General features: G+C 43.2%; 1 protein-coding gene across 1 annotated transcript; it reads right to left on the bottom strand.

The window, feature by feature from the left end:
* Positions 1-4389: 4389 nt before the first annotated feature.
* On the bottom strand, positions 4390-13076 carry DEFB123 (defensin beta 123). The gene is made up of 2 exons (XM_006767851.2): positions 12797-13076; positions 4390-4831 (listed from the first exon to the last, which is right to left on the bottom strand). The coding sequence occupies exons 1-2, from the start codon at positions 12852-12854 to the stop codon at positions 4686-4688; spliced, it is 204 nt and encodes a 67-aa protein (XP_006767914.1). The 5' UTR covers positions 12855-13076; the 3' UTR covers positions 4390-4685.
* Positions 13077-14905: the final 1829 nt, after the last annotated feature.

Genomic DNA, 14905 nt, shown 5'->3' with positions numbered 1-14905 from the left:
TTTCCAGAGTGTATGAAGAACTCATAACCAGTCAGAAAAAGCTCCATAATAGAGTGGGCAAATATTTGATCAGACATTTTACAAAAGGAGGTATGTGAGTAGCAAAGAAGCCCATGAAAAGATTCTCAAAATCATTAGTCTTCAGGGAAGAGCAAATTGAAACCACAGTGGATACCACTACACACCTACCAGAATGATTAAAACTAAAGCCAGGCTGACCATGGCAAGTCCTGGTGAGGATATGGAGCAGCTGGAATGCAAATACATTGCGATGGGAATGTAACGTGGACAACCACTTTGGAAAAACAGTTGCAGAGTTACTTATAAAATTAATTAGAAATGTGCACATATAAATATTTCTCTATTAATGCTTATAGCAGCTTTATTTATAATGCCCCATAACTGGAAACAACTCAAAGGTCCAATAAGTAAATGGATACATTGAGTTTCATGCATATGGTACAATCCCATTCAATAAACAACAATAACAATTTACTGATACACATAACATGAACTGATCTAAAAAGCATCATGTTAAGGCAAAGAAGTCAAATACAAAGGTGTACACACTAAATGACTCCATTTATATGAAGTTTAAGAAAGACAAAACTACCCTGGCTGGTGTGCCCAGTGGTTAGAGCGTTGGCCTGCGCCCCAAAGAGTTGGGGTTCGATTCCTGATTCGATCCCCTGGTAGGTATATGGATGTTTCTCTCTCCCCTTCCCCTTCCTCCTTTCTTCTCTCTCAAAAAATCAATGGAGAACATATCCTCGGGTGAGAATTAACAAACAACAAAATAGAAAGGCAAAACTAACTTGACTTAAAAAGCGAGAAAAAAATTTCAAAAAAACCTGTGAAAACCTTATTTCTCTCTCTGTTTGTATGAGCACATGTGGCTGTATTTGGGCAAGTGACATGTGCTTGTGATGCAGCTGCTCTTGTCTCAGAAAGAAGAGAATCCAGGAAGGGAACGCTGCTAATGGCTGGATCAAAGGGGAGATACTGCCCTCTAGGGGTTGTTTTGGGGATGCTGGTGGCTTTTTTTTTTTTTTTTTTTTTTGTTAAAATTAATGGGGCCGCTACTGGAATTTAGTAGGTTGGGGACTCAGGATAATTCTCCGGCCTAGAATCAAAGGCTGTTTTGTATTATCAAGGGATGCTTATGCTTTGTTCTAATCAGGACTTTGCCCAAAATGTTCACCATTTTGGAAAGTCAGGACACAGACAGCAAATGCTTTGGGTAGTATTTGAGCTGTACGCACAGCACACCCTTTTATGCCTGCGTTTGTAGCTGTTACACTCATGCTGTGTGTGGTACAAGATCTGACTATTTCATTAGGTCTTAAAATGTCAGAATACATATTATTATAAAAGTTTCTCCTCCTTTATATTATAGTTAGCTCTTAATTTGATTTTTCTTGAAATTATGTGAGTAGATAGGTTATAATACTTACGAATATATTAAAAAAACACCTCACTCAAGGATATTTTTCCATTGATTTTCAGAGAGAATGTAAGGGAGGGAGGAGGGGGAGAGAGGGGGGGGGAGAGAGAGAGAGAGAGAGAGAGAAACATCAGTGTGTGAGAGACACATCGATGTGAGAGAGACACATCGATGGGTTGCTTCTCGCATGCACCCCTACCAGGGCTGGGGAACCTGCAATTGAGGTATGTGCTCTTGACCAGGAAGTGAACCTGACACCCTTTGGTCTGTGGGCCAATGCCACCGAGTCAAACTGGCCAGGTCAAATATTTATGAGTCTTATTTTAAGGACAAAAATGGGGCTTTGCAAAATATTTATTATGAAAACAAAGCATTTGGTCCAATAGGACCCCCAGTGAAAATCAAGCTCTCACCCACAGATTAGTGGGACCTCACGAGGAGATGGAGAGGGGAGCTGTCCCCTTCCTCAGATTTCCACCAAGAAGGCCCACGTTTTATTGATGTTCATTTCCCTCTAAGCACAGGGGCTCAGGGGTTCATGAGGCGAGGAGCGACATAGTCTTTCCTGTAGAAGTTCATTGCAAAGATACACGGAAAAGTGAATACATGGGACACTGTGCATGTCCCTCCCATTCACACTCTTCTAGCCCTACAAGCAGCCCTGGATGAAATGACAGGCATATGCAGACCAGGAAGCCACTCTCCCCTACGCCCCAGACACAGCTGATTGGACAAGAGGTGGGCACTTCCCCAAACCAAGCTAATTCCACAGCCTGGCCAGCAACCCACACACAAGATGGGTTGGTAAAAAATGTTGAACAGGATCAATCAGATTCTCTGTTACAAGGGTTTGAATTGGGAAATACAGGGAATAAAGTAGTTCATAATTGGAGTTGCAGCTGAAAAGTTGCCTTAATAAAAGTCAAGAGTGCTGTGGGTTGTGGGAGGAAGGTGGAGGAAAGCATAATTTGAGGAAGCGGAAGCAATGAGTAAATAGAAGCGATTGGAGGTAAGGCGGACAGTCCTCTGCTTTAACACATAAGGTAGTAAATGTTTAGATCCAAACATCGGTGTTGTGGGGTCTGCCACACTGTCTACCTCATCTTGGATCTCTCCTCTTATACACCAGGCTTTAGCCACCTGTCATTCTTTCCGTCTCCGGAACAAGCCCCTCGCCTCCTAAAAGGCCTATGCACATGCTACCTACCTGGAATATTCTGCAAACTCCCTCTCAACTCTTTGCAAATGAGCTCTCATCCTGCAGATCCCAGGTCAAATGCCACCTCCTCAGAGAGAGGGTTACTCTGATAGCGCTCTCATAATCCCCCACCCTGTTCTCAATTATTATACTCTTCATAGCCTTTCCATCGTATGTGATTATAAGTATTTCTTTTGTTATTTTTATTTATTTTTTAAAAAAATATTTTTATTGATTTCAGAGAGGAATGGAGATGGAGAGAGAGATAGAAACATTAATGATGAGAGAGAATCATTGATTGGCTGCCTCCTGTGTGCGCCTTACTGGGGATCGAGCCTGCAACCCGGGCATGTGTCCTTGACTGGAATTGAATCCAAGACCCTACAGTCTACAGGCCAATACTCTATCCACTGAGCTAAACCGGGCCAGGGCTGTTATTTTTATTTTTATTGATTTCAGAGAGGAAGGAAAAAAGAGAGATAGAAACATCAATGATGAGAGAGAATCATTGGGGATTCTCTACTGGGGGTTGAGCCAGCAACCTGGGCATATGTCCTTACCTGGAATGGACCTGTGATCTCTGGTTCCACGGAACACTCAGCCACTGAGCCACACTGGTTGGACTGGAATTATTTCTTGCTTAATGTTTTCCCCCCCAAATTTGTAGACTCCCCACAATGGCAAAGCCCATGTTTGTTTTATTTAATATTGTATAACTAGAGACTAGCATGGTGCCTGTCAAATAGCTGATCAACAGATATTTGCATATGACAAAATGAACAAATGAATATATGTTTTTCAGGTTTATGGTGCAATAGATCTAAGACATGGTAAAAAATTTCTTAGCTTCACAATAGTCATGCATTGATTACAGATGGGAATATGTTCTGAGAAATGTATTGTTAGATGATTTCATCATTGTGCAATCATTATAGAGTGCAGTTATGGTTAGAACATATGGTACATTGAACTCTCTAGGAAACTGCCCGATTGTTTCCAAGTGGTGGTACTATTTCACATTCCCACCAGCAGCATCTGGGTTCCAACTGACAATGCTTGTTCCTTGTCAACAATTGCTATGGTCAATTGCTTTAACGTGAGACATTCTGATATGTGTGCAGTAATATTGTATTGTGATTTTAATCTGCATTTCTCCAATATTTATAAATTTTCATGTTTTTATTTGCCACATACATAGCTTTTTTGATGAAGTGTCAGTTCAACTCTTTGCTTATTTTGTTACTAGGTTGTTTGCTTTTTTTTAAAAAATTGAATCTTGAGAGTTCTTTACATATTTTGGAAAAAAAATCCTGTATAAGACGTGCAATTTTCAAATATTTTCTTTTCTAGGACTTTTTGACTGATTTAGCTATTTCATTATTTTTTCTGATTTTACAATTCTTAAGGCATTTAATGTTCATAGCTTTTATCTCTCTTTTTTAAAAAGCTTGATTTTTATATATTGAGAAGACAAAAATACTAGAAAATATAAAAGTATAAAAACAATGATAACAAATATCTCTATTTCTATCATCCTGATTAAAAAAATAGAATATCAGCATTACTTCTTTCAATTCCTATATTCTTAGAGTTAGCCATTAACTTACATTTGTGCTTTATGAATAGTTTTGTCATCTATGTCTATGTCTCTAACAAAATATTTGTTTATATGTGCACAATTTTGATTAAATTCTGGGGGAAATATTTTTAAAGAAAGAGTTTGGTTGGAATTTAATTGAATCTAGGAAACAATTGGTATAGAATTGACATCTCTAAGATATTGAGTCTTCTAATTCATGAACATGGTATATCTCTCTATTAATTTAGGCTTTCTATAAGGGCTTCTAATTTTCTGCATGAAAACTTTGAACTTCTTTTGTTTGAAATAGTAACAGGTATTGTGATGTAGGCTAGGGGCAAGGTGGAGTGACAGGCTAACACAGGAATCAGCCAGAGGTGTTTATTGATAGAATTCAGGAATCTTTGGGGTTCAGACTCAGGATAGCTTCATCTGTATTTTTATGGCTTTAGGCTTCAGAGAACTCAAAATAACCAGGGATGTTGTTTTGGGTGATACTTGGGCTTCACACAGCACGGTTTACTATTTGTGCAGTAAACATAGATCCTTTCCTTTTTGAAGCATGTGTGGCGGCATTTGCCAAGAAGATTCCAGCATTTTTGGGTGCCACCTGACACGGAAAATGAAAGAAGAATGGAAATAATGTCAGTCCTAAGAAGAGATAGGTTCTGGATTTGAATGGTTTATAAAAAGGATTAAAACAGATGTGATAGAAGATCCTCAGTTTCCTCTGGTGTCCTTCCTTTAAAAGAATTGTGGTAAAGTATAAATAATATAAAATGCACCAGTTTAAGCATTTTAAACTGCACAGTTCAGGGGCATTAAGTACATTCACAATGTTCTGCAACCACCATCACCATCTAGTTCCAGAACTTTCAAAATCATCCCAAACAGAAACCCTGTACCCATGTATTCTTATTCCCCCCATCCTCCCCCACCCCAGGCCTGGGCAATCACCAATTTGCCCTCCTTTCTATAGACTTGCCTACTCTGCATATTTTAGGCCAATGGAATCCTATCTAATAATAGACAAAATGGTAATTGACCATACCTTCGCTGTGCCTCCCATCGGCTAATTACGGCAATATGCAAATTAGCTGCCAACAAAGATGGCGGCTAATTTGCATACTGCAGGCAGGCCGGGACAGCGAGAGCCACCATCTGGGCCCTGTGTGCAGCCCCGCCCCCAGCTGGGACCCCTGTGTGCCGCCTAAGCCCCATGCCCAGCCGGGACCCCTGTGTGCCACCTAAGCCCCCCCGCTGCCTAAGCCACACCCCCATCTGGGACCCCCGTGTGCCGCCTAAACCCTGCCCCTAGCTGGGATCCCATGGCAATTAGAGAGCAGGAGAGTGCTGCCCACAGGCAGCACCCAGAAGGGCCTGACCCCGGGTGCCCTGGCGATCCAGCGATCAGTGAGTAGGAAAGTGCGGCCTGTAGGCAGCACCCAGCAAGGCCTGCTCCTGGGTTGCTGTGGTGATTCGTGAGCAGGAAAGCATGGCCTGCAGGTAGCACCCCACCCTGGCCACAGCTCAAGGGAGAGTACAACATGCAGTGAAGGCCAGGAGCCTGAGAGATCAACAGAGAGGGGTGCCTGCTCCAAGCCTCCATGGTGTGGCTGGGGGCAGACCCCCAGTAGAAACACACACACACACACACACACACCACACACACACCTGCTCTGAGCCTCCAATGTGGCTGGGGGCAGACCCCCAGCGGGGACACACACACACAGACACACACCCACTACTATCATCTGCCTACACAATCCCCAATGTGGCGGGGGGCAGACCAGCCAGTGGACACACACACACACACACACACACACACACACACGGGATGCCTGCTCCAAGCCTCTGCTGCCAGGCTGTGGCCGTCAGTAGGACATCCACTAAGGGCTCCCAGACTGAGGGGCAGGCTGGGCTGAGGGAACCCCACTCCCCAGTGCACGAATTTTGTGCACCGGGCCTCTAGTCATATAATAAAATATGTGGCCTTTTGTGTCTGGCTTCTTTCACTTAGCATGATGCTTTTAAGGTTCATCCATATTGTTTGTTTGTCTTTTCTATATTGTTTTTACTTTTCTGTTTTGTTAACATTCCATCACTCTCTTTATAATTTTATTAGAAGCCCATTGCACGAAGATTCGTGCAATAGGCCTTCCTTCCCCTGGCTGCTGGCACCGGTTTTCCTCCGGCGCCCGTGACCCAGGCCTTTGGTCCAGCCGCAGCGAGGCTTGAGTTTTCCTCTCCTGCTGCAGCAAGGTTTGGCTTCTCTGCTGCAGCCACAGCGGAGAAGCCAAGCCTCTATAGTCTTCACTCCGGCTGGAGCCTTCAGTCTTCACTCCATGCCTGCATATGCAAATTAATATGCATAGGGTTAATATGCATAGTTGCTCTGATTGGCTGGTGGGCGTAGTGGAGTGACACAAATTTGCATGTTTCTCTTTTATTAGTGTAGATTTTTATTTTGCTTTGTTTTTGCCAAGGCACCTCATCAAGAAGGTGGCTATACTTAGTTTTGTTTTTAATTGTGGTAAAATACACTTAACAAAATATACCATCTTAACCATTTTTAAGTGTACAGTTCAGTAGCATTAAATACATTCACATTGTTTTGCATCCATAATTGTCATCCATCCCCATAAGTAAAACTGAAACTATATCCATTAAACAATAATTCCCCATTCTCCCTTCCCCTGAGCCCCAGGCAATAATCTACCCATATTATTTTTGATACCTTTCCTGTGCCAGAATCTTGGCTAACAAATAAACTAAAAGGCTTGCAAAATAGCTTTCAAAAGAACTGTTTGGACAGTGTTGGGGTAGGATGGTACAATGGCATCAACCATGAGGCACAAAAATCTGGAACAGTTCCCAACTATTCCAACCACACGTTTTGCAGCAGTTAAAGATGAAATCTGCTACTCAAGCCAAACAGTGACACTATCCCTCTCTTCCTTATTCAATACAAACTCCAAGCCAGCTCAGAGCTGGGTTTTCAGGTGCTCCCTGGTGTCCATCAGCTGAACAAAGCCTGTGACCTCTATTTGTCTCAATTGAATTATTTTCTTTAGACAGTTTGGTGCCATGACCACTCTCTATTTCATTAATTTATAATTTACTCTTTGTTGTTTCCTTTTTTTCTGCTAAAGATTTAGACCAGATTTATTTTGTGATCAAGAATAAGTTTTCTGCCGAAACCGGTTTGGCTCAGTGGATAGAGCGTCGGCCTGCGGACTGAGGGGTCCCAGGTTCGATTCCTGTCAGGGGCATGTGCCTGGGTTGCGGGCGCATCCCCAGTGGGGGATGTGCAGGAGGCAGCTGATCGATGTTTCTCTCTCATCGATGTTTCTAGCTCTCTATCTCTGTCCCTTCCGCTCTATAAAAAATCAATAAAATATATATTTTTTAAAAAAGAATAAGTTTTCTTTGAGATTATCTTTTGGCCAAAATGGGGGAAAATTTGTGCTCAATGAAAAACTACGTGTTGTCTGGAGCAGTGCTTTCAACTGGGTGATTTTGCCCCCCAGGGGGTGTTTGGTAATGAAAAATCTGGAGACATTTTTATTTGTCACCACCGGTGGTGGTGGTATTGGGGTTACCATGGCAATTACTGGGTAAAGGCCAAGGATTCTTCTAAGCATCCTGCCATGCACGCTACAGCCACAACAAAGAATTATCCAGCCCAATTGCCAATAATTGCCAAGAGTGTCAATAGTCCCTGGTCTAGATAGATGACAACCTTCAGAGCTAGCTGATTTCGATCATGTGAGAGCTATTTTACAACTTTATGACCTTGTTTGTCTTTCCCAATTCTCAAAAAGGCCAGACTAAAGTGACAGAATAGTGTTTGCTGGTGGCTGGGGATGGGGGTGAAGTAGGGGTAGGGGAGGTAACTGCTTGCAAAGGGGCATGGTGGAAATGTATTATACTGATTGTGGTGGTGGCTACATGAATATATACATTTGTTGAAGCTGACATTTTATACTTAAAACTAGAGGCGCGATGCACGAAATTCGTGCAAGAGTAGGCCTTCCTTCCCCTGGCTTCTGGGACCCGGGCTTCTCTTGTAGCCCTGGCTTCATCTGGAAGGTCATCTGGAAGGACGTCCAGTCTAATTAGCATATTATGCTTTTATTCTTGTACATGTGGGCATTTCACTTTGTGCAAATTTGAATTCAGTAAAAATGATAAAAAAAGAAACAAGAGAAAAATTCAATAGAAAGTGACAACCATTGAAGATAGGCAAAGGAGATTCAACACAGAGGCAAGAAGAGACCTTGAGGGGAAAAAGCAAAGCAAGATATCAGAAAAAATACTCAAACTATAATTCAAGATGTTCTTTAAATAACAGATGACTTGAAAATGCTGAAATTGATACACAGTGTATCTAAGAATGTTGGTGTGGAAGAAGGAAAATACAGGAGGAATATGGAATATTTTGACTACAAATCCTGTAGTTCTCCCTTTGAATAGAAAGTATCAATATGAATTCATGAGGTATTTTATATACATTTAAATGTGTTGATTTTCTCTCCTAGCTCTGTCTACTGAAAAGAAAAAGAAAGGACCAATTTAGTAGCATTGAATATCTCTAGCCCTAGATCATCGTTCTAGTTTTAAAAATACCATTTTCTTTTTTTTAAAAATCAGAGCTTAAAGAAATGGCTTTCATGTTCTGCAGCAGGAGTTGTACAAGATGAGCCTAGAATATCCTGTCATGCCAGATAACCAGATAAAGTCTAAAGACAAGAAAGGGATGAAGATATAACCAGTACATTAAATAATCTTAAGGGACATCAGATTTTTAAAGTGGACAAGACAAAAATAGGATGTCTAGGGATGCATCGTTAGCAATGAAACCATAAAGAAAATGCAAAGACTTGAATGCTATACTGGTAAAAGTCAAGATTTTTCTTATTTTTGGGAAGGGAGATAGTTGTGATGGGGGCAGGTGGGGTTTTTGTGGGTGTCAGTGTTCTATTTATTGATCTAGATTGTGGTTACTAGGTTGTGTGCTTTATAACAATTCATGAGGCTGTGCATTCATTTTATGTGGTTTCAAAATCTGTAATTTTGTGTTTTATTTTACAACACCCCCAAGCCATTGCAATAAAATCTCAATTTTAAATTCAAGAATGTCAAGATGAACTGTTGGTGAGAGTGAGAGGAAAGATGGTCTCATACACTTGGTTTTGGCCTCCTTGGAAGCTACTTAGCAATGATATATTTGTATTGGAGATACAACTAGAAACAGGTTAGAGATAGACACTGCCTAGAGTTTCCAGTCTAGTGGTGCTGGTGGTGGTGGTGGGATAGCCATTAAAGAAATAACTTCCCAGATATTTGATTGACTAGAGTTGTAATGAATGTTATAAAGGAAGAACTCTGGGTGCTATGAGGAGGTATAATAGAAAAGTAGGTGACATGTCCCACCTAAATCTAATATCTGCCGGGTTCTCAGGCTTCATATATACGTCCAAAATTTCCACAATTAACCTATCTTTAATAGTTTGAAAATATTAAAGTAATATATATTTCATTCTTCTTTAATTTTGGTTGCCAAAAAGCAAATTAAGCTGTTTTTGGGCTTTAGAGAAATAGTAAAGAAGAGTTAGAATGACAAAGTCAAGTAGGTGACATGTCCCACCTAAATCTAATATCTATTGGGTTCTCAGGCTTCATATATATGCCCAAAATTTCCACAATTAACCCAACTTAAATAGTTTGAAAATATTAAAGTAATATGTATTTCATTATTCTTTCATTTTGGTTGCCAAAAAGCAGAATTAAGCTGTTCCTGAGCTTTAGAGAAATAGTAAAGAACAGTTAGAATGACAAAGTCGTTGCTTAAATGAGATGAGTAGTTTTAGTTCATAGCAAGACAATGGTTTTTAAGAACCAAAATTTATCAGAACAGTCAGGATTTCCAATTTCAAAGAGCTCCTTTACATATTATTATGTGAGCCTGATAGATTCAGATAATACTACCTTACCATAAGCCATAGGAGGCAAAGGCTGAGGATCTGGCTAGAGAAACTTCCATTCAATCTTTGCCACCATCACACCCAACAGAAAGTAGAAAAAATGAGATGAGTAGTTTTAGTTCATAGCAAGACTAGAGAAACTTCCATTCAATCTTTGCTACCATCACACCCAACAGAAAGTAGAAGGGAAATGCTCTCCCTAGGAGAAAGTGGGCACTTAAATCCACTTCTTGCAGTAACAGCAGCAGCAGCTACAGGCCCGAGACTTCCACTAAAACCTCATACTTCACCTCGGCCAGCCAGGCGGATGGTGGACCTATCAGCAAGCTAGAAACCAAGGTTTTCTACCCCTTCTCCACTACTGGCCTGCTGGTCGACCTAGGTCCTAGAACATAGAGACCACTAATTTGAGAAAAGTAGGGGGAAGACAATCTTTTGCTATAAACACCCAGATTGGTCTGGACAAACGGCCAGCATTCCTTGCCTGAGCGTGGCCCAGTTAACAGACTGGGCACCCACATCATGGTGCCACCTGGAGGAGGATTGGAAATGGCTGAGTATCTCCCTCTGCTTTCCTGTGGCATAAAATAGACCAGAAGGTCCCTAATTCTCTGTGTTTCTGGTCAGGAAAACCAGTGAGAAGCTGAGAGCCTGTGGGACTTTTCAAGAGTAGACCTCTGTGCATAAGGCAGTGGGAAGGGGTGTGGACAGACTAAACCTAAGGGCCAGAGGGAAGGTTTGGCCAGTGGGACTCTGACAGGACAGATTTTATCAGCCACGGGATCCAGTAGCAAGTGCCAGCAGGAAACTCACTGACCGTAAACAATGAAGGACACTGTCCTAGAAGCCAGTGAAGGTTCAGCATAGGACCCTATCCCAATTCCTTATGCTCCCGACATAGGGCCTTTGCACCCCCAGATTGAATGTGCTACCCCACAAACCCACATGGCTTAGTCCTTAGCCTCCCTCAGGTCACAATGAGCCATTCCATGAGCACATCTTTAAAATGAAAAGTCCACCCCACTCATATTTGCTATTCCCCTTGCCTGTCTATTCTGTTCATTATATTCATCATTTGACATTCCATATGTTTCATTTATTTCAATTTTTTTTCTGTCTCCTTCAATAGAATGTAAGCTCCAAGCGGACAGAGATTTTGCTTATCTTGCTTTGTTCTGATTGGTTCACTGCTCTTTCTCTTGTGCCTATCACATGGCCTGGAACATTCAATCTATTCAACCATGTTTCCTGAATGAACCAATTAATGAAATCATGACATATCAAGTTAGTTTCTCTTAAACCCAATTCTATTCTGGGAAGGAGAAGGGGAGCATAAGAAAGGAAAAATGCTGAAAGACCGAATATTTATTCAAAGGGACAGAATGAACCTGGTAACCAGTTTAAACCAGAAAGGATGAATATTTAACTGCCGGGTTTAGGCACAGCTCCTATGCCCCACCTCCCTCCCAACTGTCCCACCAGCGTGATGGAAGTTCCAGGGGGAACTCAGATGAGTTACACAGAATAGAGAAGCCACCTGTGTTTGCACACCAAAATGTCAGCGTGTTCATTGCTGTGCCCTCAACCTGACCTTGCCACACAGGCACTATGGGAGCAGTTCGAGGAAGGAGGACATTGAAACGGAGCAGCCGGGCTGCTTGCTGGGGGTCCCAGTGTGAGAAAAAGATGGGCAGTTTCTAACCGGGTTCCGGGGCTTTCCTCTCTACGCAGGTGAGCCGGTTCAGGATCTTCCCACAGGCAGATACAAGGACTGAGGGCAGCTTGTTTGAGGAAATTCACACATTCCCACACCGGGAAGGTTAGAGGAAAGCCTGGGGGTGGGCAGAAGCTCTGGCAGCTGAGCAGGAGGGGCCAGGTAGCTCATGCTGGGGTGGCTGGAACGGGCAAGTCTGATGATGGCCCTTCTCTCCGTAGGCCTTCCCATGGCTCCCTCCCAGGCATTTCCGGCCCAGCCTCAGCTTTACCCCTCGCCACGCCCCTAACCCACGCCTCCATTTGTGCCAACTCCCTAAAGGCACCGTGATCTCTCCCACATCTGGACCTTCGCATACGGTGATTTCTGCCGGGCACCTTTTCTATTTCCACCTCTTTTCCTTCCCCTTCTGTCTTCTACACATTTTTCAGGATGTGGGGGGATCCCTCTGGGAGGATGCCCCTGGCCCTCAGGCTGGGCTGGTCCCCCCTCCATGGGCACCCCAGCCTCCTGGCTCCCTTTATCACAGCTGGAGTCACTCTGGGTTGTAAATGGTATTTGTCATCGCCCCCAGGGCCGTGCCGTTTACCTCTGTGACCCTGGCTCCCCACACAGGCTCTGGCACAGAGACAGCAATAGGAAACAGGAGCTTTTCTCTCCTGGTTCGGTGGCTGTGATCTTCACACAGCGAGATGGTTCTGGGGACTATTACTACAGTCCTCTGCTCTTCCTGCTTCTCTGGCCCACCCCTTCCATTCCCTCTCATGGTGCTAGGCCACCTGGGCACGCTCCCCGGGGAGCAGTGATGGCGTGGCTGAGATCTGCACCTGCTGGTGAAGGTGCCCTCTCTAGACGGCTCTGAAAGGTGACCTACCTGGAGTGAGCTGGGACAAGAGCAGCAGTGCAGTCACAGTCAGCAAAAGGAGCTTCATGGCTGGAAGTGGCCCAAGGTGGAGCTGCAAGTCTCAGGCGATGGCAAAGCTAATGGGGGAGAGATCCGGCCTCCCCGGCTTGCGCTCCCTTTGACTAATCGGAACAGCTGCCACCCACACGTGCCCTCAGCTGCCCACGGGCACAGCCCCCGCGCCCCCTGAGCCACAGTGTGCAGCCACGCACTCAGCTGGCACGCCGCCTTTCGTCATTTAGGTCAGCAGGGAGAGGTCCGCCAACAACAAGGCCCTTGGTCCAAGACTTGCACGTGTCCTTCCACCCAGCTCTAAACGAAGGGACCACAAGGGGGCGCCACGTACGCGGAATCCTCCAGACTGCGTGTGGGGTAGACTTCACAGAGAAGGTGACATTGAACAGTGTCATCGCCAGGCAGATGAGCCAAAATGGTGTTCCAGGCAGAGGAAAGTCTGTACAAAGGCTCATGTTGGTGTTGAAAATGAGAAGTATGACGTCCCTGGAGCTAAAACTGGAAGGAAAATGGTAGTAAGAGATGTAGCTCCTGGCACCAGCCTGGCTGTGCCCTCTCGGAATTGCCAGCAGCCACAGCCCCCTGCCCTCCGAGCACTAACCATGCACTAGGCCTGACCCACAGGCTCCTGCCTTTGGGCACCCTTCTCAGAGACCCAAGAACCAGCTATTTGGGGTTTCCCCTCTGAACTCTTAGGTTTTGCCCTGAGGACACCTGCAAACTTGAGGCTTTGATGGCCTAGAGGTGTGAGGAAGAGAATTCAAAGGCCAGACCCACTCAGGGTAAAGTTCAGTAAGAGATTCTGTCCTCGCATTAAGCTGGGACTACAGAGAACCATACACTGAGAGTAAGGGTGAGCCATTAGTAAACCTGCTACCCTTCTCAGATGTTTTTGTTGTTGCTGTTAAGCAGAGCAAGACACTAGAAAAGTCATTAGGCTATTGTAACTACAAGCTAATCTTCAAGTGTTTTTGTAGCTCAACTACAGTACCAACGGAATTGTAAAACAAAACAAAACAAAAAATGCCAAGCGTTCGAGTTATGATTTTAGTTGAAAATGTTCCCAGCCTGACCAGCAGGGCTCAGTGGTTGAATGTTGACCTATGATACAAGAGGTCATGGTTCGATTCTCCGCCAGGGCACATGCCTGGGTTGTGGGCTTGATCCCTAGTGTTGGGTGAGCAGGAGGCAGCCAATCAATGATTCTCTCTCATCATTGATGTTTCAATCTCTCTCTCCCTCTCCATTTCTCTCTGAAATCAATAAAAATATATTTAAAAGAGAGAGAGAGAGAGAGAGAGAGAGAGAGAGAGAGAGAGAATGTTCCCAAACTGGAAATGTTCCAGACATTTGACAGAAGCAAAAGTGAATGCTCTCTAAAGAAGGCAAGGTCCTCTAGACCCCCAAGAAACCACAAATAAATTAAAGGACAATTAATAGTACATATTCAAGATTATGAAGCATACAGAGAAACAAGGCACCATCAACAAGAACCCTAAGAACTACACCTACAAAACTTCAGTTATTAGAATGATGTGTGTGTGTGTGTGTGCGCGCGCGTGTGTGTAATGTTTAATATAACATTGAATCAGACTTTCAGAGGAGAGGAGAGAAAATGGTTTCCAGGTTATTTCAGAGAGTTAATGGTGGAGAATTTTCTAGAACTGATAAAATACATAAATTCAGAGATTCAAGAAGCTCAATGAATCTCAAGCAGAATAAATAAAAAGAAAACAACCTTTAGACATGTCATACTAAAATCGTAGAGTGCACACACACATATGCAAACACACACAATAAAAATATCTTAAGAGTAGCCAGACAGAAAAGACAGATAACCCCTAAGAAGCAACAGTTATGCTGACAGTTGACTTTTTAAAAATAATAATAATGGAACACAGAAGAGAGTAGAATGATATTTTCAGTGTGCTAGATGACATATTTGGCCATATAACCAGAAAAAGGTTTTATAAGAACCAGGGTGGAATAAAGACATTTCTCAGCAAATAAAAATTGATCAATACTGGTACCAACATACTAAAAGAAACATTAAAGGATGTATTT

The sequence above is a fragment of the Myotis davidii genome, unplaced genomic scaffold (assembly GCF_000327345.1).
Source record: "Myotis davidii unplaced genomic scaffold, ASM32734v1 scaffold562, whole genome shotgun sequence".
NCBI classification, from domain to species: Eukaryota; Metazoa; Chordata; class Mammalia; order Chiroptera; family Vespertilionidae; genus Myotis; species Myotis davidii.
The sequence above is the reverse complement of the archived record's forward strand: the minus strand, read 5'-3'. Positions and strand labels throughout refer to the sequence as shown.